This window comes from Prionailurus viverrinus, chromosome D4, assembly GCF_022837055.1.
Source record: "Prionailurus viverrinus isolate Anna chromosome D4, UM_Priviv_1.0, whole genome shotgun sequence".
Classification (NCBI taxonomy): Eukaryota; Metazoa; Chordata; class Mammalia; order Carnivora; family Felidae; genus Prionailurus; species Prionailurus viverrinus.
The window spans coordinates 11326007-11352782 of NC_062573.1; the positions used below are offsets into that span (position 1 = coordinate 11326007).

At 46.2% G+C, this 26776-nt stretch overlaps 1 protein-coding gene across 5 annotated transcripts in view; it reads left to right on the top strand.

Moving 5' to 3' along the window:
• ASTN2 (astrotactin 2) overlaps positions 1-26776 on the top strand; it is an 876392-nt gene that overhangs the window by 516711 nt on the left and 332905 nt on the right. For 4 of the 5 annotated variants that reach the window (XM_047831063.1, XM_047831064.1, XM_047831066.1 and 1 more), the window contains one exon: positions 1-151. In XM_047831063.1, the coding sequence (XP_047687019.1) occupies positions 1-151 (151 nt within the window). Of the gene's footprint in view, positions 152-20385; positions 20490-26776 lie in introns of those variants that run through there. The other variant, XM_047831062.1, reaches the window with a different exon arrangement.

The window sequence follows — 26776 nt, forward strand, 5'->3', positions numbered from 1 at the left end:
GGAGGAAGCGATGCTGTCCACATATTTCGAAACCATCAACGACCTGCTGTCCTCCTTTGGGCCGGTTCGTGACTGCTCTCGGAACAATGGGGGCTGTACTCGAAACTTCAAGTGTGTGTCTGACCGCCAGGTGGACTCCTCAGGATGTGTGGTAAGTGCCCTTGGCCCATGAATATGGTTCTGGCCCAGGTGCTAAGACTGCTCTCTGGAGGCCCCTCCCTGTGAGGGGGGGGGGGTGGCTTGTGAAGGAGAATCACACTACTCATAGCTCCTACCTCTATGTCCTCTTTGGCACATCAGGCTTCCTTGGTTTCCTCATCTGTAAAATGGGTAATTAAACCTACCTTGTGGAAGTGTTGGAAGAATGAAATAGCAGCGCTTTAGGGCCCAATATGCAATATGTCCTTAAGAGCTCCTGGCCTCAGGTAGGTTACTGTCCATTTGGGAGTGAGATAGGGCATGTCTTATCTCTGTGAACACAATGGGTCCATGTCAATGAGATGTCTAGAAGAAAATGTGTCAGCTGAGATTTTAAAGTTGGTAGAAAGTGGGGAAGTTAGTGGTGAACTGGCTTCAAAAGATGAGTCACCTTCCATTAGGAAAAGAGTGGGCAGGGTGCCTGGGTGGCTCAGTTGGTTAAGCATCTGAATCTGGTTTCAGTTCAGGTTATGATCTCATCATGGTTCATGGGTTCAAACCCCACGTGCAGCCCTGGGCTGACAGTGAGAAGCCTGCTTGGGATTCTTTCTCTCTCTCTCTCTCTCTCTCTCTCTCTCTCTCTCTCTCTCTCTTCTGCCCCTCCCAAGCTCTCTCTTTCTTTCTCTCTCTCTCTAAAAATAAATAAATAAACTTAACAAAGAAAAGAGTGGGGATGGCCAAAGCAAAGGCATGGAGAAGGATGGCAGACTTGGTTGCATAGAACTCTAGTATCTGACATGGGAGAAGGACACAGAAAAAGGTATGTGAGGATATTTGTTGCCTACAGAAGAGGCTCCCAGATTGGCTGGTTTGTTTCATAGGAATGACCTAGGGGGGCTTGTTTAAAATGCAGGTTCCAGGAGCACCTGGTGGCTCAGTCAGTTAAACCTCAGACTCTTGGTTTCGGCTCAGGTCATGATCACACAGTTTGTGAGATCGAGCCCCACATCGAGCATGGGATTCTCTCTCCCCTCTCTCTCTACCCCACCTCCCCGCTCAAAATAAATGTTTTAAAAATTAATTTTAAAAATCCTTAAAATGCAGGTTTCAGGGTCCCACACCAGTAATTTTGATTCGATAGAGGGGTTAGGGCCCAGGAGTGTAAAATTGTAACAATTTAATGAGTGTTGTATGTATGGAGAGTCAGTGGTGTCACGGAAGCCCATTTGAGAAACGTCACCCTACAAGCTGAGCTTCTTCACCTGGCATTCGGTGCTTTCTTGATTTGGCCCTTTCCAACCTCTCCAACCTTTTGCTTCATTTTACACTAAGGCCAGTGGAATGAATTCGATGTAATTGTCTGAACATACTTGCCTATTTAATGACTCCGAGCCTTTGCTCCCGCCATCCTTTTGCCTAAGGTCCTTCCCCCAACCACCCAGCCAGTGTAGCAAACAAGTAGATCTCTTTCCAGATTTGTCTTCTTTTCCTTCCCCATCTTGGCAAAGTGACCACTCTGTTCTAAGGATCATCACTGTTGTCATGCACCTGTTACATCTGCTATATACTCTGTAATCATTTATAGCACAAACTGCCTTTTTTCAAGTTTATCCTGCCCAGTGAACTGAGAGAGAACCCAGGAATCTGTCGATTCAACTTAACACCCCAACTGTCTGTGTAAATAAGGATGAAAGAAAGAAGGGATGGAGGGAGGAACGGGGCCAAGGATGTGAATTCCTGCTTTGGACTAGAGACCACAGGAAATAGAATACACATTCCACTCTTAATGTTCCTGCACCACAGCTAGGGAAATAGACAGTGGCTGGGAGCCCAATACAAAGAAGAAGCTTCTAGAGATTGAGACAATGCAATTAAAATACATTTTAGACTCAAAGATCAGCAGATCTTCAGAAGTGGATGAGCAATTAGAGATTTTTTTTTATTATAATTCTTGGGATTATAAGTGATAGAAACTCCGAACTAGTTTAGGCAAAAAGAGTAAATGTATTGGATCTAACAGAAGTCTAGGCACAGTAGGATTAAGGGGTTTAAACAATGTCATGGGATCTGTCTTCTCTTCACTCTACTTTCCTCCGAACCATGTCATTCACTGGACAGCGTCCCCATTCAGTAAGTCCTGTAGGACAATAACATCTCTTTCCTAGTTCCTCCAGCTCTAGTCACAGGATCTCATCTCACTGGGCCACCTTCATCCTCATGCCCATCACTGTACCAATTGCTGTGGTCAAGGGGAAACACTGGGCTCATCCCAGACCCAGTCATACCCGAGGCTTTGGCCAAGTGCCAGCTGCACCTCCAGTACATGGTAGTGAGTTGGGGGAAGGGCACAGACTCTCAAGGAAAAGTAGGGTACAGGCAACAGAAAGGGGGGGTTGGTGACAGCCGCTGTCTACTTCAGAGTATTGCAAACCAACCCTCCATTTTGCATATTAGAAAACTGAGGCCCTCTGAGAGAGAGGAGGAATTGCCCTAGTCTTAAAGCCAGTCAGTGGGCATGCAAATCAAAAGGATGTCCCAGATCGTCTGTGTTGTCTCCACAACAGAAAGCTGATATTTCTGAAAGGCATGAGTTGCCTGCCTCTATTTCCTTCTTTCATCAGTTCCGTTTCCCAAACTAATTAAACTCCCTCTCCTTGAAGATAGATGTCCCAGAAGAACAAAACGTCAGAATGCAGAGGGATGCACACATGTGTGTGTGTCTAGGTAAGAGTTGTCTCTTTTCCCTCTCTCATCAGTGCGAACTGGAAAAATAAAAAGAGAGAGAGAAAGAACATTCGTTCCCTGGAGGTTAAGAGAAAATTCAACAGTTTAATGAGGTTGTCAAAGACCTTCCTCTCTAGATTAAGGATCTAATGTTAAAGCTGCAACTCCAGGGCTCAGTGGAGGTAAGGCACGCTCTTCTTTGTGCCTTCAGAATACATGGGGAGACACCCACTTCTACACTGAACTTGAAAATCTCCCTCATTTCTTTTTGGCATTTCTGCATAGAGAAACTGTTTCTTACAGCTCCTCTTCTAAGAAACTCAATTTGGTAAAAAAAAAAAAAAAAAAAAGTAGTAAAATACCTTATATTTTTAGAGCACTTTAGAGTTCCCCAGACATGTCTGCCTCCAATAACTCATCTTCACAACAAACCTGGGCAGCGGGTACCCCGCCCATGCGGGAAGCAGAGTGACTTCCCAAGGTATCACCACAAGGTGGCCAGGTAGAGGCCCAAGAATGTGTTTTAAGTATTATTCTTCATGCCACAACCATTTTGGCTTGCTTTCCTGTGATTCTGAGTGGAGATAGTAGTGGAGAAGCTTGGAAGGAAGACTGGGCTAAGCAAATTGGGCTTAAGCCCTGGCTTGGTCATCCGTGAGCTTTAGAATCTATGTTCACCTCATTAGCCTCAGTTCCTTCATCTTTCAGAAGAAAGCAGTAGCTCTTGAACTTGTAGGTTGTCTGACAAAGAATATAACCGGAGATGATTAGGGATTCACAAAATGTCACTTATGTGCAAGATGATGAGACCAGGATCGCTGATGTTTTTATGCAGTGGATATGATATTTGGGGCCACGAAAGCTCAGGAGCACAGCCTATTTAATTTTCTATAATGTTTCTGTAACCGAATTTCATTTCTGTTCTGCTCCATCCATTGGTGGTGGAAACTTAATTCTAGTTTAATTCAGGTGCTCTGCCTCCCGCCTCTTCCTGAGTGTACAAGTTCAAAGGGGGCTGATGTCCATCCATGCATGGGGCTGAGGGGTGGTTCTGTACTCGACAACTACCTGACAGTTCTAGTGCCTGCTGTCTTGTCTGGCCCTTGTCCATCACTGGTATTGTGCCAGCACCGCCCTGTTCCCATGTGATTTATAGGCATGTGGCTTATCCTGGCATCTTCTGCCTTGCTCTCTCCATCCCCACCACAAGGTCCTTTGAGGCCAGCTGGCTTTGTGCATCAGATAGCTTTACCACCCTGCTGAGGGCATGAGGACAGCAACTCCTCTTGACCACACTGGGGGCATGAGTGTCGAGAGGAACCAGCTGAAGACCTCTTGATTTAGGCCGACCATGAAGGCACTTGTCATTGGCTGCTGTCATGCCAAGGAAGAGCACTTGACTGTGCTGCCATCCCCCCAGGTGCTATCTGGCAAGTGAGGCAGGAACACTCTTTGCTTTCCAGTCCCTCAAATTCACCTGATCTTCTATAGCTCGTCATCCTCTTTAGCACCTCGTGGGCAAGCCTGATGCATATGAAGTGCAGGATCTCTTTGAAGGACATTCTCTACCATTTTCAAGACCATCTTGTTTCATTTCCAACATTCCTGTCTTCCCATGCTCAAGTGATCCTTACTTCTTTGGAGTGGGGGGCAGGTAGAGGGTGGAGAAGCCAGTGCTCTAACATATCACAGATTTCCCATTACTGTCATTATTATCATCTTATTTTACCTTCTATCTAGACCTCAACTTCTGAACCCCCAAATGAAAAAAAAAGTGGACACATTTGGCTTTGTTTTCTGGTTCTTCTATGGTAATTCCCCTGGGATACTGTGGTCCTCAAGTATATAGTTGCCCAGATTGGGAAGGGTCACTTGGTATATGGTGGGCAGCATTATAGCCCCCACAAGGAAATTTACATCCTAATGTCTGGAGCCTGTGAATATTTTACCTTTCATAACTAAAGTGGAGATTAAATTCACATACAGAATTAAGGTTGCTAATAAGCTGACTTTTTTTTTTTAATTTTTTTTAACATTTATTTATTTTTGAGACAGAGAGAGACAGAGCATGAACGGGGGGAGGGCCAGAGAGAGAGGGAGACACAGAATCTGAAGCAGGCTCCAGGCTCTGAGCTGTCAGCACAGAGCCTGATGCGGGGCTCGAACTCACGGACCGTGAGATCGTGACCTGAGCGAAGTCGGACGCTCAACCGACTGAGCCACCCAGGCGCCCCTAAGCTGACTTTTAAAGAAGGAGATTGTCCTGAATTATCAGTGCGAGCCCAGTGTAATCACAGTGCCCTTCAATGTGGAAGGCGGGAGCCAGCACAGAAGTTCAGAGCGATGTAACATTGCCACCTTTGAAGATGGAGGAAAGGAGTTACAACCCCAGGAGAAGTCTCTAACAACTGGGAAAGGCAAGGAAATGGATTCACCCCTACAGCCCCCAGAAAGTCGTGCCACCCTGCCAATACCGTGATTTGAGCCAACTGAGAACTTTGTTGGCCTTCCAGCCTGTGCAACTGCAAGATAGTACATTTGTGTTGTTTTAAACCAGCAGGTTGGTGGTAATTTGTTGCAGCGGCGAGAAGAAACTAATGCAGGGTGAATAAAAATATTGTCGGCGAGAATATGGAGGGTGATCCAGGAGGTGCCACGTAAAGAATCATCTTGTTATTTCGATTTTCAATTATTTCCGGGGAGACCCTCACCGCTTGATCAGAGATGGAGGAAGTAACAGTGAATGAAGCATCAGGGAAGGGAGGGAGGCTTGCGTTCCCCTTCGGTGTGCTGAAGGGTAAAACGTTGTTATCTATTAGAAATCGTATAAATCTGACACACGTAATGATGTCGGCAAGGCCCAGTTTGAAAAGTAAGCTGTGGTTCCATTTATTCTGTGTGACAGTACAAACATGGTGAAATTTTAATCATGATAGAGGACAAAACCAAAGAAAACCATGGGTACTTTATCATAATATTGTGTGGAGGACACTGGGGCCATCCCTGTGTGGCTGCTGCCCCTGAAGCATTTTGCTCAGGCTCCTCCTTGGTGTTGCCCAGGTTCTCCCAGCGGGGGAAGCATCCTCTTGACGGCTTCAACCTCAGACAAATCTGGGGATCGAAATCTGTTCTCTCAGCCCCTTTTGAAACGGCAATTCACAGCTTACCTCCATTTTCCCAATGTTTTTCTCACGTTTTGTCAGTCAGAAATATGGGAAGGGTTCAGCTGGGTTATTTGTCTCTGATGTGTGACAGGGGGGCCATCTAGAGTTGGAGGATTTCTTCCATGAGGGTCCCTTCACTTACTTAGAAGGTGCCGGAATAGCAGACAGTCAAGCCTGGCCATGCTGGACCTCATTTCTGTCCTGGGGCTGTCAACTAGAGTGCCTGCCCATCGCCTTTCCATCGGGCAGGGCTCGTCAGGCCACAGAGGCTCGGTTTGCAGAGGGAGCATCCCACAATCAGGTGTTCCAAGAGCAGAGACAGAAGCTTCAAGGCTTCTTAGCACCCAGCCTCAGAAGTCCCAGAACATCATTCCTACCCCATTCTGTTTGTCAGGCAGGTCATTAAGGTCAGTGTAGATTCATAGAGAGGGAATTGGACTTCACCTGTCGATGGGGAGAGCAGCAGAGAATGGGTGGCTCTCTTTAATCTACCTTATTCCTGTAGCATGGACGCATGGACCAGGGCTCCGAGAGTAGGAAGGCACCCTAGAGATCTAATGAGGCCAGTACCCATTATATAGAAAGAAAAGCAAAAGCCTAGAAAGATGCAGAGATAGCTCAAGTTCATGTAGGAAAACAGTGACAGAATCAAGATGTGATCCCAAGACTCCTTCCTCCCAGGTGAACCTGCCTAGGCAGTGGCCTTATGATCACCTTTGCCACTGCAACAGTCCAAAGATTTATTCAGCAATAGTCCTTCATCCAGCACACTGAATGGAGCAGGGAAGACAAGAAAAAGAGCCCCACCTTGTTTTCTAAGGTAGCTCAGAAGGCGAGATGGGCTTCAACAGGACTGCAGTGTGGTCTTGAACAAATCACTTCATCTCTGCCTGAGAGTATCTCTCAAGGTGGATGTGAGTGCAGAGAGAAGGGGGCTGGGGTAGGAGAGAGGGATGCTCACTAATACTGCGTGTCAACTCACGTATGTCCATGGCAGTTAATGCTTGTAACTCTCCCTCTAGATGGACACTGTTAGGTCCATTTTAAGAAAGACAAAGCCTAGGGGCGCCTGGGTGGCTCAGTTGATTAAGTGTCTGACTTCGGCTCAGGTCATGATCTTACCATCCATGAGTTCGAGTCCCCTGTTGGGCTCTGTGCTGACAGCTCAGAGCCTGGAGCCTGCTTCAGATTCTGTCTGTCTGTCTGTCTCTCTCTCTCTGTGCCCACCACTCATACTCTGTGTCTCTTTCTCTCAAAAATAAATAAACATTAATTTTTTTAAATAAGAAAAAGACTAGGAATGTAAGAGCAATAGTTCACACAGTGACCTGTGTGCAGACATGATTTTGAGTGCTCAGCTTATGATCTAGGTTGTATAATTATCTCTACTTGACCCATGAGAAAAATGGAACTGCCTGGTAGAAAATGAGGTTATGTGTAGAAGCATCAAAAGAGAAGGATGGAGAGGAGAGGAGGGTGGGTACCAGACAGTCCAGGGCCTTCGTGGAAAGTTAGGACTGAGGAAGGAATGGGGATTTGCATGCTGGCTCCATCCTGCAGAGTGTTGGTATCTTTTAGGAGGTGTGTCCAGCCCTCCCTTTGAATTCCATACAGATCCCACTCCGCCCCACACCTAGAAACCACCCACCCATAATCTCCTTCTCTCTTTTGTGTGTGTGTGTTTCCATTTTGACCTAAAAAGCCATCTGGCCTCCCAGATATTAGGAAGGGCCACAGCACCCCTGATTGCCATGAGATGCTGAAAGAGAGAGCCTGCTTCTCTCCATCCCTCATCCTTTCCGAAGGGCAGGGAAGGCACCTCAGAGAATCAGCTGGGTGAGAAATCACTTTGGAGCACAGCCCAGGCACTGCTGACCGGGGGAAGCCCAAGCCTGTGGGCCTGGCATTCTGCCCGCCTGGACGGGCGATGCGAGGCTGAGCCACGGTAGGGCCTGGCCCCTGAGACGTAGTTTCTCCTCCCCAGAAGTGGACTCTTGAGGTTTAGTCCATCCCAGCAGACCGGTGACAGGGGGTATGTTGGATTCATACTACAGCCCAGCTGGCTTTTGCCATAGTCCAATAGAAGGAATGATGCTTTGCCACCTTTTTCTTCTTAGAAATCTTACAAATATGCAGAGTCAGAGAGTAACACATCTTTGTAAAAACTCAGAGACTCTTGGGCAGGGAAATAGTTGTTTTCAGGGGTGGAGTATCTCCTATATCTTGTCCTCATCACAGCACCCTCTGATCAACCAGGTCCATACATGGAGAATTCTCTATATGCCCCTTCATCAGTAATACTAGTACTGATCGTATTATTGAAAGCATGACTTGGTTGATGCTATTGACAAACAAATTAGTGCTATCAATAATTACTGATAGAGATACATAGAGGGTTTGAGTGCTGATTACGTGCCAGGCCCTGGGACGAATGCTTGAAATAGGTCATCACATTGGATCCTTGCATCAACCTTAGGAGGTGAGCACTATTGTTACTCCTACTTTGTCCGTGAAGAAATGGATTTAGGAAGCACGAGAAACTTGCCCAAGTCTAAGCAGCCAGAAAAAGGCAGAGCAGAAATTCAAACCCAGGTATATCTAACTCCAAATCCCGTTCTCTTAACTCCTCAGATGGCAACTTCCACAGGCTAAGGATCATTCCCCAGGGATAAAGCAGATGTCCCTCAATGTCAGGGAGTGAAAGGAAGGGGACACTCCCTTCTCCCCCTTCTCTTTCAGTGTCTAAAATGTCTTCTTCTTCCTCTGCATCCAGGAGATCTGCAGGAAGATAAAAGAGAATAAGTATTGGAGAAAGGGGTAGGAGAGTAGAAAAGAACGAGATTAGAACTTGCCTATTGACTCTGAGCCTGTCTGTAAGGATCAAACTTTGGGGAGTGAAAAGGAAGGGAGCTGCCCCTCATTTGGGAGCTGTGCCTGTCCATCCTTTCTTTGTGAACTCCCACCATAGTCCTCCTCCCTTCTGGGGTGGGTGTGGCGGCAGTGGGTGGGAGTCCGATATAGGGTTTTCAGGATTATAATGTGTGGCTTTCTCATAAAGCCTCAGCACCCTTTTATGATATTAAATATTTTATTCTTCCCATGACATTTGAAGCCTTCTCTAGTTTTTTCCCCTCATGTTATTTCTTTGGGACCCAGATTTGCTGGGTCTGATGGTATTTCTGGTAAGCTGGTTTTATTGTGTGGAAGTCATTAGCTGTTAAAGTCAGGGAGCAGCCCTCGCCCTTCTGAAGCGATGGGTTTTACCCTTTGATTCCTGGAAGAATGGCGTGGGGGAAAGGAGCCCCAGAGGTGGGGGCAGGGAACGGGCACTGCCTGGTTCTGCCACCTGTTGGCTGCAGGAGTGGAACAAATCCCTTCGGGGAAGGCGGCCACCTTCTGTGTGGACTGCGTGTGGGAAGGGAGAGGGAGCTTCAGACCGCCCTGGAGAGGGGCCACCGATTGCTGAGTTTCCTTTCAATTCCTGAAATCTATGACCTCATGATACATGTTCTCAGAGGGCAGATTTCTAACATCGGAAGGGCCCAAGGCGGGGAGGGGGAAGGGCAACACTAGGTGGAGGGTGAGGCTTAACTCCTGGTTTGGTGGGAAAGCAAACATACAGGAGGAAAAAATTCTCCATCCCTTTGCTTCCCTTTTGTAAGCATCTCAGGAGAGACGTTGGCATTTTAATTGTATGTTTCATGCACCTGCTTCACAAAGCTTTTCGCCTTTGGAAAGGTGCCCTTATGAGAGAATATATTTACTCCCACCATCACCCCTACCTTCAAGGGGTCAGCATAGCGCTTAAGAGCAGTTTCTGGCATCAGAGAAACCTGGGCCCCAAATCTGCTCTGTCACTCACTAGCTGGGTGACCTTGGGACAAAGTATTTAAGGCCTCTGAGTCTCAGGTTCCTGTTGAGTAAAATGGGGCTAATAATATCCAGCAAAGCTGCCATCGGCACTAACTGAGATAATGCACACACAATGGGCCAGCACCCGGCCCTAAGTAGACACAAAGTATGGTTGCTGCTGCTATTATCTGATATTTCATGCGCAGATGATAGGGATGATGAGAGCTGAAATTGTCTGGGGGATTGCTATGTCCCAAAGCGTCTGACATGGGTGTCACCCCGTTGCCCCTTTCTTACAGATGGGAGAACTTATGTACCTCACTCAGGGTCACACAGCTTCTAAGTTCTAGAGCAGGGAGTTTAAGTCAAGCAGCCCAATGGTAGAACCCTCGTCCTCAGTCAGGCAAAGTCTTCATAAACATCATTTGTCCTGTTGCCTAATACTCCACAGAGGGGACTACTCAATCCCTTACTTCACCTGATTGGTGGGCATTTTGAATGTTTTCAATTTTAATCTGTATTTTTTAATTTTTAATTTTTTTAATTTATTTTTGAGACAGAGAGAGTAAGAGAGTGCAAGCAGGGGAGAGGGACAGAGAGAGAGGGAGACAGAATCTGAAGCAGGCTCTAGGCTTTGAGCTGTCAGCACAGAGCCCGACGCAGGGCTCAAACGCACAGACCGCGAGATCATGACCTGAGCCAAAGTTGGACGATTAACCGACTGAGCCACCCAGGTGTCCCTTCAGTTTTAATCTATTGTCAACAGTGTTGCCCTGATCATCTTTGGGCCGAAGGATTCTTTGTGTTCTGAGTTATTTCTTTAGAATAAATTCTCAATAGTCTGTAAGACCAGTTTTCAAATTCCATGATTTGGGTGAAGGTGTGAGATGGATTAAAAATAAAAAGGAGCAGGGCGCCTGGGTGGCGCAGTCGGTTAAGCGTCCGACTTCAGCCAGGTCACAATCTCGCGGTCCGTGAGTTCGAGCCGCGCATCGGGCTCTGGGCTGATGGCTCGGAGCCTGGAGCCTGTTTCCGATTCTGTGTCTCCCTCTCTCTCTGCCCCTCCCCCATTCATGCTCTGTCTCTCTCTGTCCCAAAAATAAATAAACGTTGAAAAATAAAAATAAAAGGGAGCAACACCACCTCTGACTTTCTGGACTCCACCTGTTTCAGGGGTGCTGGTTTTCTTTCATGATGCAGTCCAAGGGCAGGTTAGGGTGTTGGACCCAAAGTATCCCCTTGACGAGGGGAGTGATCAAGCAAAAATGGTACATTAGAGAGTAGAGCCCGGTGATGTGTGCAAGATGCATGTGGGAGGGGGCGCAAATGCAGAGGACCGGGCAGGTAGGAGGCTGTTGTCGCGGGGCTGTTGTCTCCTTGAAGACTGGAGCGGGTCAGAGACCGTGACCACAGAGTTCCCGGTGGTCATGCTGAGCACCTGTGACAGACTCCATGGCCATTGGAACGCTGATAGACACCTTTTTCTTAGCTCTGAAATGAAAACCCGGAATCATTGTGTTCGTCTTAACTATGGTAATAGACTCGTTGCATCTATAAGGTGTCTTCCCCATCCGATCTTCAGTCTTCTTTTTTTCTTAGTTGTTGTTTAAGTAGCTCGTGCTCATTGTAAAAGAAAATAAAACAAACTTTATTATTTTTATGTATTTTTAAATGTTTATTTTTGAGAGAGAGAGTGAGTGTGCACGTGTGTGTGTGAGCAAGGGACGGCACAAAGAGGGAGACAGAGTATCTCAAACACTGAACCCAGTGTGGGGCTGGAACTCCTGAACCATGAGATCATGACCTGAGCTGAAATCAAGAGTCGGATGCTTAACCGACTGAGTCGCCCAGGAGCCCCTAAAATAAGACCAATTTAAACCCCTGCTGAAATGTAGAAAGAAAAAAACACAAACCAGTGTCCTTATTTTCTTTCACTTGGGTCTCTATATATCTTCCTATAAATTTTCCCCAATGCATATGCAAATCTAAATAAGAATTTATATATGTAAGTTTAAAAATAGAAGCATGAAAAGCATACAGTAGTTGTGTTTCTTTGAGGTAACTTTCTGTGTCAGAACCACATGTCTTTATACAAACTTTTCCTTTTTTTTTTTTTTTTTAAGACAACTGGCTTCTTAACTTGATTTTAACCAAAGACAAAGATGAACAAATTGAGGCCAAAAAGCATAGGAACTATGCTTGGCTTGAACTCAAGTGTCCTAAACTCCAGGCTAGGATTCTCTCTCCCACACAGTGTAGTGTCCTTTTCTTTTTATCACACATCTTGGGGCAAATGGATCAGAAATTATATCATCATCATCATTATTACAAATTTGAAAATTTAGCCTTTTCCCTGCATTCTCCAGCTTCTCCCTGAGTCCTGCCTTGTACATCTTCTCTGCTAGCCCAGATATTCTTGGAGACTAGAGAAGTTATCCCAGGGACAGCAGAGAAGCACAAGACGACCAGCCTCGACCTTGAAACCTTTTAGCCTTGGGATAGCAAAGAGTGAGAAGGTTTCATAAACCCCTCACTCACTAGCCTTTCTTCTCGGTGAGAAGATAGCACCTGAGTAGCACCATAGACATTCCTAGGGCAGTGGGATGGCTCATCAGAATTCTTCCAGTGCAAAGAGCAGACTTGGCTATGATACAGAGTTGGGTTTATGTGCCGTCTAATCACTGGGAAGCTGTGTGACTGTGGGCAAATTGTTGAATGCCTCTGAGCCTCTGTTGCATTGTCCATAAACTGAGAATGATCCCTGCACCTTATGATGTTGGCCCAGCCCAATGTGAGTAGCCAGGCATGAGAAGGACCCTGTTCTGTAACCTCCCTTTCCAGGATCAGTTCCTATTGGGTAGGGAGGAGTTTGGTGAGCTAGGAAACAAGGCCCATGTATGCTTGCTCTTTGACATGACCCAGAAGTTCTCCAGTTCTCAATGGGAAGTGACTCTGTCCTACAATCCAACTAAACTTGGACACTGTGCACCTGAAGATAGCATCAGATCCCATAAGTTACAGAGTCACATCTATAAGACTGCCCCCCAATTCCAGAGACCAGTCACAGGTCCAGCTTGTAAGCCTGTCCTTCTGATTGACCAGGTATAGATGGTAGGTTCTCATGACCCCCTCTTTGGATTCGATTAATTTGCTTGAGTGACTCACAAAACTAGAGAAACACTGATTTCTGTTTACCAGTTTATTGTAAAGGATATTATAAAGGATACAGATGAACAACCAGGTGAAGAGGTACATAGGGCAAGGTGCAGGGAAAGAAGCATGGAACTTGCATGCCCCTTCTTCACCTCCATGTGTGTACTATCTCAGAAGCTCTCCAAACACCATCCTTTTGGGTTTTTACGGAGGCCTCATTACATAGGCATAATTGCTTAAATTGTCGGCTACTGGCAACTGATGTAACTTCCAGCCCCTTCTTCCTCTTACGGGATCCTGAAGGTCCCAGCCTTCTAATCACCTGGTTGGTTCCCCCTGGCAACCAGCAGACCCCAACATTAGGTTCTTTCCAAAAATCACCTCATTAACATAAGTTCAGATGTGATTGAAAGGAGCTTGTTATAAACACTAAGAAACCTTGTTTGCTCTCATCACTTAAGGAAATTCCAAGGGTTTTGAGAACTCTGTCTAGAAATGAGGATGAAGATAAAAATATACATATTCCTTATTATAAATCACATTATCATGCATGGGATCTTTTTCTGGCTTTCATTGATCTTCAAGAATTTTTCTTGCCGTCATTGTAAGGAAAAGTGATCTTAGAAGCCCACTGTCATGGGGATGGTACAGACCTAGGTAATAAAATGACCCTATTCCTCAACATGGTTCTACTTGTGTGTTCTTAGCTGAGCCTCTCATGCTTTTTACAGATTCTGAGATTTGAGCTTAATTTTGTCTGGGGCTCCTTCTTTCCCCCCAACAGTCCACAAGTTGAAGCTGTGCTTGGGTCTGGAGAGGGAAGACTGAAGATCAGCCTGTATGATAGTCAATGGCACCTGTGCTCCTCCCCCCACTCCCCCAGGAGAGCTGTTCTTGCACACACAGTAAACCTTAGGAAGAAGACGGAGGCCTCCATATGGTGGGATTCTAGGCAGCAGCACTGTAACCAACCTCCACGATTTTGTTGTCGCCTTGTTTAGATAATGAGGCATTTCAGCTATAAACTTGCTTTCCCTTTTTCAATTATAAAGGCATTATATATACATGTAAGGATATTTAGAATACAGAGAAAGAAGAAGGAGGAAAAATATCACCCACAGTCATGTCATCTCCAATAATCACCACTAACAATTTGGTATTTTTGTATTTTCTTTCTATTACTGTGTGTGTGTGTGTGTGTGTATACACACACACACATATATATGTGTATATATGTATGTATATATATATACACACACACACATATATACATACATATGTACATACATATATATATATATATATATATAGAGAGAGAGAGAGAGAGAGAGAGAAATGTGTCAAATATCACATGGAGTTTCGTCGATAGTAATCAAATTATGCAAGGCTCCCGGATGGCTCAGTCCGTTGAGCATCTGACTCTTGATTTCTGCTCAGGTCATGATCCCAAGGGCATGGAATTGAGCCCTACGTTGGGCTCCACACTGAAAGTAAAACCTGCTTAAGATTTTCTCTCTCTTTCTGCCCCTCCCCTGCTCTCTTTTTCTTTCTCCCCCTTCTGTCCCTCCCCCCTCTCTCTCATAAGTAAGTAAATAAATAAATGTAGTAATTATGTGATACCTATCTATTCACCACCCAGGTCAAAACTTCGACTACAGCCTGCATTCCAGAAGCCCCTTCTTAACACACTTGCTGGGACTCCATTTCCCGTTTTAGCCCTTTCTCCCCCTCTATAAGTAGCCACAGCCCTGACTTTTATGGTAATCAAGTCCCTTATCTTTTCCATGTAGTTTCCCCATTTATATGTACCTAGAACCACAATTTTATTTTATTTTTGCTTTTCAGTGATGAATTCTCTGGCCTTCAGCACATTTCACTAAGCTAGGTAAAACTAATCTTTCAGTTGAAGCAAAAAGTATTTATCAGCTGGTCCACAGTTTCATTCAAATTTTAGCTGCATTCAGGATGCATCACCTAAGTCCCTCCTGGGGTGGGGTCCTCTGCTAGGCTCCAAAGTCGCAGGGGTGAGTTGTGTCCTGGCTAACAAAGAGCTCAGTCGATTTACCTAGCCAGAAATTGATATTTCAGATCCCACCACGCAAAATCACACGTGGATGCCTCTTTTTAGCACATATGCAGGGTAAACTTTCTCCTTTCTGAAAGATTCCCTCTGGTGTAGACTCGGGCCTGGGCCTGCTTCTTCCTGTCCTTTGAGTTTTTGGCACCCACACGAGCATAAATCCCCCCCCTCCCCCCGCAGCTGGTCCAAACCATGCAGGCTTCTTCTAAGGCATATCTTTAAATGTTACATCCTGAGTTCATCCCGGGTGAGAGGAGAACCTTTTAGGCAAGGGGTGGGGGTAGAGAGAGAAAGGGAACCAATGTCTTTTGAGCTTTTAAGTGTAACTTTGGATCTTGGAATCCACACAGCACACCAGCCAAATGGCATCGCCATCCGCATTCTGCGAGTATAGAAGCCAACCCAGGAAGGGGAGTAGCGTGCGTGCAGTGCCACTCATGTTGGGTTTGGTGGCCTTGGGATCAGATCCCAAATCCGAAGGGCTCCCGTCACCTTGATGGATCGCTGATCTGGGGTCACGTTGGGATTGGAGGCCTTGGGATGGGAACCCGAATCTGAAGGGCTCTAGTAACTTTGAGGGAGCACTGGTCTGGGGTCAGGCTTCCTGCTGCACAGATCCCTGTTGTACCCGTTAATGACACTGAGTAATGATATATTAATGTTCTTATATGCACAGCAGCACCTCCACGTGGGATTGCCTGGAGAGTTAGGTGGGTGGTGTGCACGTAGCCCTGGGTCTGGATGATATTTATAGTACTCAGTACATAGCAGCTAGGGGCAGAGTCAGATAGGCTGCTGGGGAGGGCTTGAAAATAAAGACTTGAAGCACCTGCCATGAGGCTGGCTAGCTAGTGCTTGCCGTAGGTGGCAGGGATGGGAGAGGGTCACTGCTGGTCCTTAATTCTTGGCTTGAGTTTCCTCTCACCACCCCCCCACCATTCCCAAAACACTGGACTCTGAACCTCAGGGTCTAACATCTATGGCATCTGTCTCCATTCAGGGGTAGATTTTTTTTTTCTTCGTTCTCTTAAATTGCTCTCTGCAACAACAAAAAAATAAAATATGCAAACCGCCCAAAATTACACTCAACATACGCTGAATAAATATATACCCACAGAAGCATATGTTCAATGGCTGCTGCTCCATGCTTTTCAAAGCCAACTAGCTTATAAAATCATTTCTCACGCAGAGTCCGGGTGATCGATGAGAAGGTGCGGTGTGAGGACACAGCCGCAAGCTGCGAATAGTTTTTAGTTACAAAGGATGGGGAAGGGAATGAGCCAGCAAAACCTAGCAGCCATCAAAAAGACCATGTCTTCAGCCTGTCCTGACAGAAGCCTGGCCCCTGGATCTCTAGCTCACTAGTAGGCATAGTAGTGGGGGAGAAGGAGTTCTTTGGGATCTGCGGGGTTCAAATCCTGGCTCTGCCACTTACTATATACTGACATAGGTTGCTTTAAACCATGTTGAGTCTTAGTCTCCCAATATCAAAAAATGAGTAAACTAATAGGACCTACCTTACGTGGTTGTTATGGGAGGAGGCCTAGCCCAAGGCTTAAGGAAACAGACCCTGGGGCCTCCTTTCCTGGCTCTGCCACTTACTGGCTGTGTGACCTTGGGCATGCTCATGAACCTCGCTGCGTCTCAGATTCCCCATCTGGTAAGTGAGCTTGGTAATAGCATCCACCACTTAGGGCTGCTTTGAGGAGGGGCCGAGTCAGCGTGCGTTCAGCGCTTAGTGTGGGACCTGGCTCGGCAGTCAGTGCTCAGATGATGTCGGAAAGCCATTTTTGCCAGTGCTGCCCTGCACATCAGTCTGTAGCGTGCAAACGTTGTCAAAATTCTCTTGGCTCTGTGCCACTCACAGGGAGAACAGGGACATGGGTCTTCTTAAAACTAGAAGAAATTGGAGCATCTATAATGTTGACCTGAAGCAACATCATCTCTCCTTTGCAAGCCTTACTTTCCCATTTGTGAGTGCTGACAATAACAGTATATACCCTTTTCTGAGGAGCTGGCGAGCTGGAATGACGTGCCGGGCATTGAGGGAGTGCATGATCCATGTCTGCTTGCCCCCAGCACCCTGGCACCACAAAGCGCCTGACCCAGGGGAAGGGGGCTCGAGCCCCGTCTCGGTAGCAGAGGGCTCCTTCACTGAGTCTTGCCGTTAGCCCGGAAGGTGCAGCTTTGGAATGGTGCAGGCTGCTGAACCTCAGCTCCGCCCTACAGGTGCTCACTGTGTGACCCAGGGAAGGCCCCTTGCGTCTTGCACCGTGGGGTTCTCTTCTTCCAACCAGGAGCTGAGTCTGTCTGGCAGTCACCTGAGGCTGGAATGATAGATAGAATGCTTGGAGAAGGACTTTAGAAACCTCAGCCACCTGAAAGGCAGCATAGCATGACTTGATGGCCGGCTGTGCCGTCTACTTGCTCAGGTCTTCGGACAAGTTACTGAAGCTGTCTGTGCCTCGGTTTTCTCTTCTGAAAAACAAGAATAATAGTACCTTTACCACCAGGGTATCGTTAACACTAGGAGTTAATATCCCTAACATATTTAGAATAGTACTTGGCACATGGTGAGAACTATTGTTAGCTAGTACTTATTTTTTAAGTTTATGTATTTTGAGAGAGAAAGGGAGAGAGAGCGAACAAGGGAGGGACAGGGAGAGAGAGAGAGAGAGAGAAAGAGAGAGAGAGAGAGAGAGAGAGAGAGAATGAATCCCAAGCAGGCTCCATGCTGCCAGTGCAGAGCCCAATATGGGGCTCAAACTCACAAACTGTGAGATCATGACCTGAGCCGAAACTAAGAGTCAGACGCTTAACCGACTGAGCCACCTAGGTGCCCCCAGCTATTACTATTTTTTTTTTAGTAATTTTAATTGTTTTTTAATGTTTATTTATTTTTGAGACAGAGAGAGACAGAGCATGAATGGGGGAGGGTCAGAGAGAGAGGGAGACACAGAATCGGAAACAGGCTCCAGGCTCTGAGCTGTCAGCACAGAGCCCGACATGGGGCTTGAACTCACGGACCATGAGATCATGACCCAAGCCGAAGTCGGACACTTAACTGACTGAGCCACCCAGGCGCCGCCCCCCAGCTATTACTATTATTGATTAACTATACAAAGGCTATTTATTTTCCTTACTAGACAGTTATTGAATAAACATTTGACAGGACTCCTGGAGAATTTTCTTGGGAGAGTGTTCTCTGTTTTCTTCTTCGCTCTGCTCTCCATGCTTATTTGTACCATATTAAAAATCTCCAAGGACTATAAGAATGTTATGACTTATTCCTCTCCCTGTGTTGGACCAGATGCTTTTTGAAGGCTGGGCTAAGGCTCTGTAAACTTGATGGCCTGGAGGACAGTCAGCTTTGAATAGGCATTTGCTGAACTGAACCCCTACTCCACGTGGTGTCATGGGGAACTCCAGAGGGAGGCAGAAAGCTTTATGACTCCAGCTAGAAGGACGGCCAGCCGTCGAAAGCGGCTGTCTGGCTTGGCTGCAAACAATATCCTTGGGCCAGTCCCACAAGAGCAGCCCTTCTCCATGGTTCCCCAGCGCAGGTTCTACCCACTACCAGAACATACCTTCTGACCTCCCTTGGTGTTTCTGTGAGCCTCTTGCAGAGAACCATAGGATGTCCAAGCTGTAAGGTCCGTGGAAACCAGCTGCCACCTTTCTCAGAGCAGATAGGAAGCCTGAGGCAAGAGAAAGGAAGAGAACTGCCCAAAGCAGAGACTGTAATCAGTGTCTCCTAACTGTGTTCATGTGTTCCTCTAATGGGAAAGATGGGTGCTCATAATAAATTCGGATGGCTGGCCATGACCCGGATGGGTGCCAGCAAACCCAGCCGTGTTTTTCAGCACCAGTGCCATCTCACTATTATTCTTGATTTTTTAAACATTTTTTATTTATTTTTGAGAGACAGAAAGAAACTGACTGCGAGCAGGGGAGGGGCAGAGAGAGAGGGAGATGTGGAATCTGAAGCAGGCTTCAGGCTCTAGGCTGTCGGCACAGAGCCCGATGTGGGGCTCAAACCCACAAACCACAAGATCATGACCGGAGCCAAAGTCAGATGCATAACCGACTGAGCCACCCAGGCACCCTTTAGGACTACTCTTGAGCATAAACCATCTTGAGCCGTGACTTGCCTCCCTCTGGGGGTTTCCCCAGTGCCTCCAGTAGGTCTAATTCTCTTGGAGGTCAAGGACCGCCATCCCTTCTCTTTCTTCGTGTCTCCATCAGAAATGAGTTGTGTGGTGCAGAGAGCACGGGTTTAGAGCCAAACATACCTGTGCCTACACCCTGCTTCCATTCGTAGAAAGCCTGAGTGACATAGGAAAAGCACTCTGGCTTCAAAGCCTGTTTTCTCTTCTGCAAAATCGGGCTGAATAATAGTGAGCCCATAGAATTATGGGTCTTGAGGGGCGCCTGGGTGGCTCAGTCGGTTAAGTGTCCAACTTCAGCTCAGGTCATGATCTCGCGGTCCGTGAGTTCGAGCCCCACATGTGGTTCTGTGTTGACAGCTCAGAGCCTGGGGCCTGCTTTGGATTCTGTATCTCCCTCCCTCTCTGCCCCTCCCCCACTCATGCTCTGTCTCTCTTACTCTGAAAAATGAATAAATGTTAAAAAAATTTAGAATTGTGGGTCTTGAGCAAAGCAGGCTAAGGAGAACACGTCGTGTAGCGTCTGGCTCACAGTAGGCACCCAGAGCACGCCAATTTCCTCTCTCATGTCTCCAGTGAGTGTTTGTTGAATGCTGCACAGATGGCAGGCGTGTGGGGAGAATGGCCTATTGGTGTTTCACAGGAACTCAAGACAGAACTAAGCAACGTAATTGACATTTTCTTGCATTCCAGAAATATTTACTGGGTATCAAATATTCAAGCGACAATGATCACAATAACCACTTTTATAACTGTTGACGTTTTATCACGTACCAGGCTCTGTGCTAGGGACATCGGTTGTCTGACTTGTTTTCCCCGTGGCAATTCCGCTGAATAGGTGTAATTAGTCTCCGTTTACGTTGAGGGAATTGAGTCTTGAAGTGTTGAGAATGTGACTGGCTAGCATTACACGGCTAGTGAGTGGCAATCCGGAGGGATTCCAGTCCAGACCTGCCTGATGCCGAAGGCCACGCCAGCGTCTTCGTCCCCTGTGCTGGGCACTGGGACTGGGCCGAAAAGAGGAAGCTGTGTGTCTTACACTCTCTCCTCAAATAGCCCACAGGCTCCTGGGGAGACAGACTGTGAGCCAGAAAACATCCTCAATGGCAGAATGACGTTTGTGCTGGGAAGAATCCTTAACCTAGGAGAGAAGTGAAAATGAGGCTTGCTGACTCCGGGCCAATCAGAAGGAAGTAAGAACTTCCATATAAGGTATCTGTCCATGATGGCACTGAGAAGTCCCAGCAAACCCAGGAGTTAGTTAGTTATTATCAAGTCCATTTTAAAATGAAGACACATAAAGAGGCGCCTGGGTGGCTTAGTCGGTTAAGCATCGACTCTTGATTTCAGCTCAGGTCATGATCTCACGGTTCATGGCATCGAGCCTCGCATCAGGCTCTGCACTGACAGTGCGGGGCCTGCTGGGGATTCTCTCCCTCCCTCTCGTTCTCTCTGCCCCTTCACTGCAGACACCCTTGGGCGTCTGCCTACATGGTTTCCACATCCAGGTGGAGAGACAGATGATTGCAGGGTTGTGGTTTGGGCAGCGTGCCTGGGAGCTCTCCCGGGGACTCCTCCACTCGGGCCTGAAGCCTCTGGGGGTGCCTGCAGCTGCAGTCCTCCATCAGCCACGATCGATCCCCGTAATCCTTTTTTGCATGCCCACCCCTTTCCTCCATGTCCGCATCAAATTGAGCGACGGCTGAATTGGCATGAGTTGATTAAAACTCCCCGTAATTATGGGCTCTCGACCGGCCTGGTTGTCCAAATCAATGTCTGCAGTAATAGACGGGCTAGCTGGCCTGGTTGACAGATTGAGGTGGAGGAGGGAGAAGTGCAGGGGATGGGGGATGGCAGGGTCTTCCCTGCACACCCCCTTTCCAGGCAGTCATCCTGAGGCCCCCTGGGACACGGGCAGCCCAGCCCACTCAGCGTCTAGTCAAAGGGATGGTCGGCACTGAAGGGCTCCGCGGCACTCGCTTAGTTAGCGCGGTCCTCCATAACCTTACCTGCAGAAAGAGGGTGTCTTACCGGTGCCTCTGAGTTTTGCTGTGAGAACTTGAGGAGGTGGCATATGGGAAAAATCTAGCACCTGGTAGAAATAACCATCTCATTTTCTTCATTGCTTCCCACCCTCCTAGGGATGCTGTATCTGATCTGCACCTCCAAGACTGCTGCCACCAGCCCCTTTGTGTCCCTTCATAGTCCATCATAGTGACCTTCCTACAAAGCTCTCAGAATTCTTGTGTAGCCCTGGCCAGTCTGAACCACTTGTGACATCACGGACAGTCCACCTTCATGTGGATCAGGGAGAAAGAACCCCTTTTTTACAATCAGGGAACCTCCAGAGGTAGGCAGAGTCTGCCTCTTACTTGCTGTGTAACCTCAGGCAAGTCACTTGACCTTTCTGGGCTTTAGTTTGCTCATCTGCAAAATGAGCATGATGATGCTGGTCCTACCTTAGCATTGCTGAGAATAGTAAAAACTGCCCATGGCAACAGTCTCCTTTCCCTCTGCCTGCATGCAGCCCTCTTCCATTGCTTCCTGAATGTATTTCCTATTTGGGGGAAAGTCACAAGGGATCCCAAAAGCAGTTTACCATTTTCTGAGCACCTGCCATTGGGTCAGACCTGTGTCAGGCATGTGATATGGTTCCATTCGCTCAGAAGCGCAGGGGGGTAGGAAGGACTCTCTCTCCAGTGTGGAGATGTGGAAACGGGGAATCCAGGGCACACAGTAGGGAAGTGGCAGATTTCACTCACAGGAGGAGTGGGATCCTATATGGCTGACAGTGTGTTCAGACTGTCGTTCATGAATGGTATTACTGCTTTTGCATTGTCTTATGTAATCTTGACCATGATCTGATGAGGCAGTGCTATTAGGAGAAGGTGGCTCTTGTCCTAGGAGGAAGGACTGTTGTTTTGCTTGCACTAGTGATGAGAAAAATCAGATACTTGCTGAGCCCTTGGAGGAGGACAAGGCTTTGCCCGTAGTTTGGCAGGTGGGAGTCGTCCTGGTGGTGTCTTAAATCATGCTCAGTCAATTCAGAGGGGATTCTCCACTTCCTTTGGAAATAGTTTAGAGCTGCTTCTCTCCTTTTCACAACTCATAGTTGCTTTAGCAAAAAAAACAAGCAGCTCTGGGCACCTGGGTAGCTCAGTCGGTTAAGTGTCTGACTTCGGCTCCGGTCATGATCTCACGGATTGTGGGTTCAGGCCCTGCATTGAGCTCTGTGCCGACAGCTCAGAGCCTGGAGCCTGCTTCAGATTCTGTCTCCCTCTCTCTTTGTCCCTCCCCCCACCAATAAAATATTCAATTAAAATTTTTTTTAATTAAATAAAAAAAAATAAGCCCAAGCAGCTCAGCGCTAAGAGACGTCTCCAGCTTCCTGTTGTCCACTGTCTTCTTTTTACAGTATAGGAAACAGACTCAGAGAGGCGGATGTGCTTGCCTGAAGCCACCCAGCCAGTTAAGAGAGAGGCAAGGCAGACCTGAAACTCAGCTCTCTGGAGATCCTTATTCACATGCATTTATTTATTGAGGGCTTGCTAGGCTTTGGCTATTTGTCTCCGTCATCCTGTTTGCCTTCCACACCCACTTTGAGAAAGGTTTTCTGGGTGGGGAAACTGAGGGTCAGAGAAACACGACTAGCACAGATGACAGTGAGTAAGAGTCTAGGTCTGAGGCTGGAGTTCTTTCTATTATCCCACCCTGTCTCTCAAGCCCAAGGTTGCAGAAGAGAAGGATGATGCCACACTGATGCCCCACGGGACCCAAGGGAGGGGCAGGGTTCTTTCTTCAGCACCAGTCCGGAGATTCCCCAGGTTTATTTGTCATATGAGTCCATCAGCCCCCGGGAAAAGTTATTCTGTCTTGTAAGTTGGTTGTTTTTCCTTCTGCTCAGAACAGCTGGTCCACCTTCTAGACCTGGGGGTGGGGTGGTGGAGCAGCTCATGACAATTTTGCACTTGAAGCAATTTGCATTCCATAATTAATGAACATTAAAATGCATAATTACAAACAGAAACAAATGGCTTGGTGATGTTGAAAACGGGCGGGGAAGGAGAGAAAGAAGGCACAGGGGATGGAAGAGGGGGCTGGGAGGAGAAAGGCAAGGCCAGTCTGTTGCAGGAACAGCCAAGAATCCCCTGTAACACTCCCCCACTCAGATCCTCAAGACTTTAAGACTCAGGGACTCAGGCCCAGGGTGTTCCTGTGGGTCCTCACCTGAGGTGGGGCAGAATGGAGGCTGTGAAGTTCTGGAGGTCAGCTGGTCTGGGTTTCTCATGCACTTACTGAAAACCTTCTGGCAAAAGACCAGCCTTCTAAGGAATGAGGTTATTATGACACAGACCTGCCCCTTTTCTTCTGCCCACTTCTAGCCCCACAGAGTCTGCCTCCCAAGGCTTCTTTTGTGAGCTCTAAGAAAGTGCTTACAGATAACTGAATGCACTGACTTCAGTAATCTCTTCAAAGTACCACACCAGATCACTTCACAACCTTCAGTGCCTTCCAGTTGTACTTAGAATCAACTCAAGATGCCTTCCCATGGCTAAAGTCAGGGGTCAACAACTTTTGTGTATAAAGAACCATGTAGTAAATATTTTAGGCTTTGCAAGCCACATGTGGTCTTTTTTTTTTTTTTGTCTCATGTTCTTCCTTAAAAAAAAAACTTTAAAAATGTAAACATTCTTAGTACTGTGGAAAACAGGCATTGGGAAATAGATGTCTTTCTCCTGCTAAATACAGCTAGAAATGCTGGAGGTTACTTAAAAAACAAACATAAGTCTATAAAAGGTAGCGAAAAGGGAGACCAGCTAAGAACATGGGGGGCCCAAGGAAAGATATGGTGGCCCCTACACCTTGAGTTTGCTTTTTGCCTCATATATCCCAAGCTTAGAGCTGAAGGAGCCAACAAATCAGAAATTCCAATATTTAAAGACCAAAAAACAAAAATCAAAACCCCAAACCCAAAGCCTTCTCTTCTCAGCCAAAGTCCCAAGAAAAAGGAAGCCTATGAAAACAGAAAGTCTTCAGACAATAATCACTCTAGCCAAACATCATAGAAATAACATGGCCCATTCCCAACCCATTCTAATAAAGGCCAAGTAGGAAGCTAGACTTCCATTGTTACCAGACTTATACCATCTGATAATGCGATCCTCCCCTGTCTTTGCTGCATTGGTGGCCAATGGTGTCCAAGAAGGCCAAGTGGGGAAACTGGGATTCTACCTCCCCTGGTAGTAATGAGGTATGCCTCCACTTTCCCCTATTGGAACAGTGTCAGAGAAATCCAGATAAAATATAAGGTTTAAATAAGATACAGAGTTAAAACATAATAACATAACATAATGCCCCAAGTTGTCCAGGTTTCCGTTGAGAATCACTTGTCATACCAAGAACCTGAAAGATCTCAAACCAAATGCAAAAAAAGATGGCCAATAGATGCTACTATGAAGATAGCAGAGATATTGGAATTTGATGACAAATATGTTAAAATAGCCATCATAAAAATGCTTAAGCAATTTCAAGCACAAATGAAAAAAAGTCTCAGGAAAGAAGTAAAAGATATAAAGGAGAAGCAAATGAAAATTATAGAAGTGAAAAATACAATAATTAATTTTTTTGAAAGTCAGTGGATTGACTCGGCTAATAGAATGGAGAGGACAGAGAAAATCACCAGTAAACTTAAAGATAGAACAATAGAAATTACCCACTTTGAACATCAAGAGAAAAGACTGATAAAATAAACAGTCTCAAGAGCCAGAAGGAGAGAAGAAAGAGTGGAACTGAAAAAGTACTCAAAGAAATAATATGTGGATCCTGAGAAACTTAACAGAAGACCATGGGGGAGGGGAAGGGGGAAAAAGTTACAGAGAGGGAAGGAGGCAAACCATAAGAGATTCTTAAAAACTGAGAATGAACTGAGGGTTGACGGGGGGTGGGAGGGAGGGGAAAGTGGGTGATGAGCACTGAGGAGGGCACCTGTTGGGATGAGCACTGGGTGTTGTATGGAAACCAATTTGACAATAAATTTCATATTTAAAAAAAGGAAATAATGGCTGGAAACATCTCAAATTTGGTAAAATGCATAAATATACATATTTGAAAAGCTTGAGCAAACTCCAGGATAGACACAAAGAAATCCACACCAACAATCATAGTCAAATTTCAGTTTTTCAGGGAAAAAATCTTGAAAGCAAGGAGAAAGAAATGATATTTTATCTACTGGAAAAACACAATTTGTTTTTTTGTTTTGTTTTGTTTTTTCAATATATGAAGTTTATTGTCAAATTGGTTTCCATACAACACCCAGTGCTCATCCCAACAGGTGCCCTCCTCAGTACCCATCACCCACCCTTCCCTCCCTCCCTCCCAACTCCCATCAACCCTCAGTTTGTTCTCAGTTTTTAAGAGTTTCTTATGCTTTGGCTCTCTTCCACTCTAACCTCTTTTTTTTTTCCTTCCCCTCCCCCATGGGTTTCTGTTAAGTTTCTCAGGATCCACATAAGAGTGAAACCATATGGTATCTGTCTTTCTCTGTATGGCTTATTTCACTTAGCATCACACTCTCCAGTTCCATCCATGTTGCTACAAAGGGCCATATTTCATTCTTTCTCATTGCCACGTAGTACTCCATTGTGTATATAAACCACAATTTCTTTATCCATTCATCAGTTGATTGACATTTAGGCTCTTTCCATAATTTGGCTATCATTGAGAGTGCTGCTATAAACATTGGGGTACAAGTGCTCCCATGCATCAGTACTCCTGTATCCCTTGGGTAAATTCCTAGCAGTGCTATTGCTGGGTCATAGGGTAGGTCTATTTTCAATTTTTTGAGGAACCTCCACACTGTTTTCCAGAGTGGCTGCACCAATTTGCATTCCACCAACAGTCCAAGAGGGTTCCCGTTTCTCCACATCCTCTCCAGCATCTATAGTCTCCTGATTTGTTCATTTTGGCCACTCTGACTGGCGTGAGGTGATACCTGAGTGTGGTTTTGATTTGTATGGAAAAACACAATTTGAATGATGGCGGGATTCTCTTGAGAAACCAGGAGGCCAGAGGCAAGTGGCACAGCATTTTGTAAGTGTTGGATAAAAAAACAAAAACAAAAACAAAAAAACCCCAAAACTTTCAGCTCAGAATCCTATGCCCAGTGGAATATCTTTTAGGAATGAAGGAGAAATCAACACATTCTCATATGAAGGAAAACTTAGAGAATTAGTTGCCATTAGACCTTTTTTAAAAACTGGCTAAAGGAAGTTCTCCAAACAGAAAGGAATGATAGAAGAAGGAATCTTGGAACATTGGGAAGGAAGAAAGAATACAGCACAAATATGGGTAAATGCAATAGACCTTCCTTGTTTTCTTGAGTTTCTACATTATATTTGACAGTTAAAGTAAAGCTGATAGCACTATTTGACGTGGTCCTAAAAGTATTTAAAGGAATATTTAAGAAAATTATGTTGCAGATGAGAGAAGATAAAGGGACA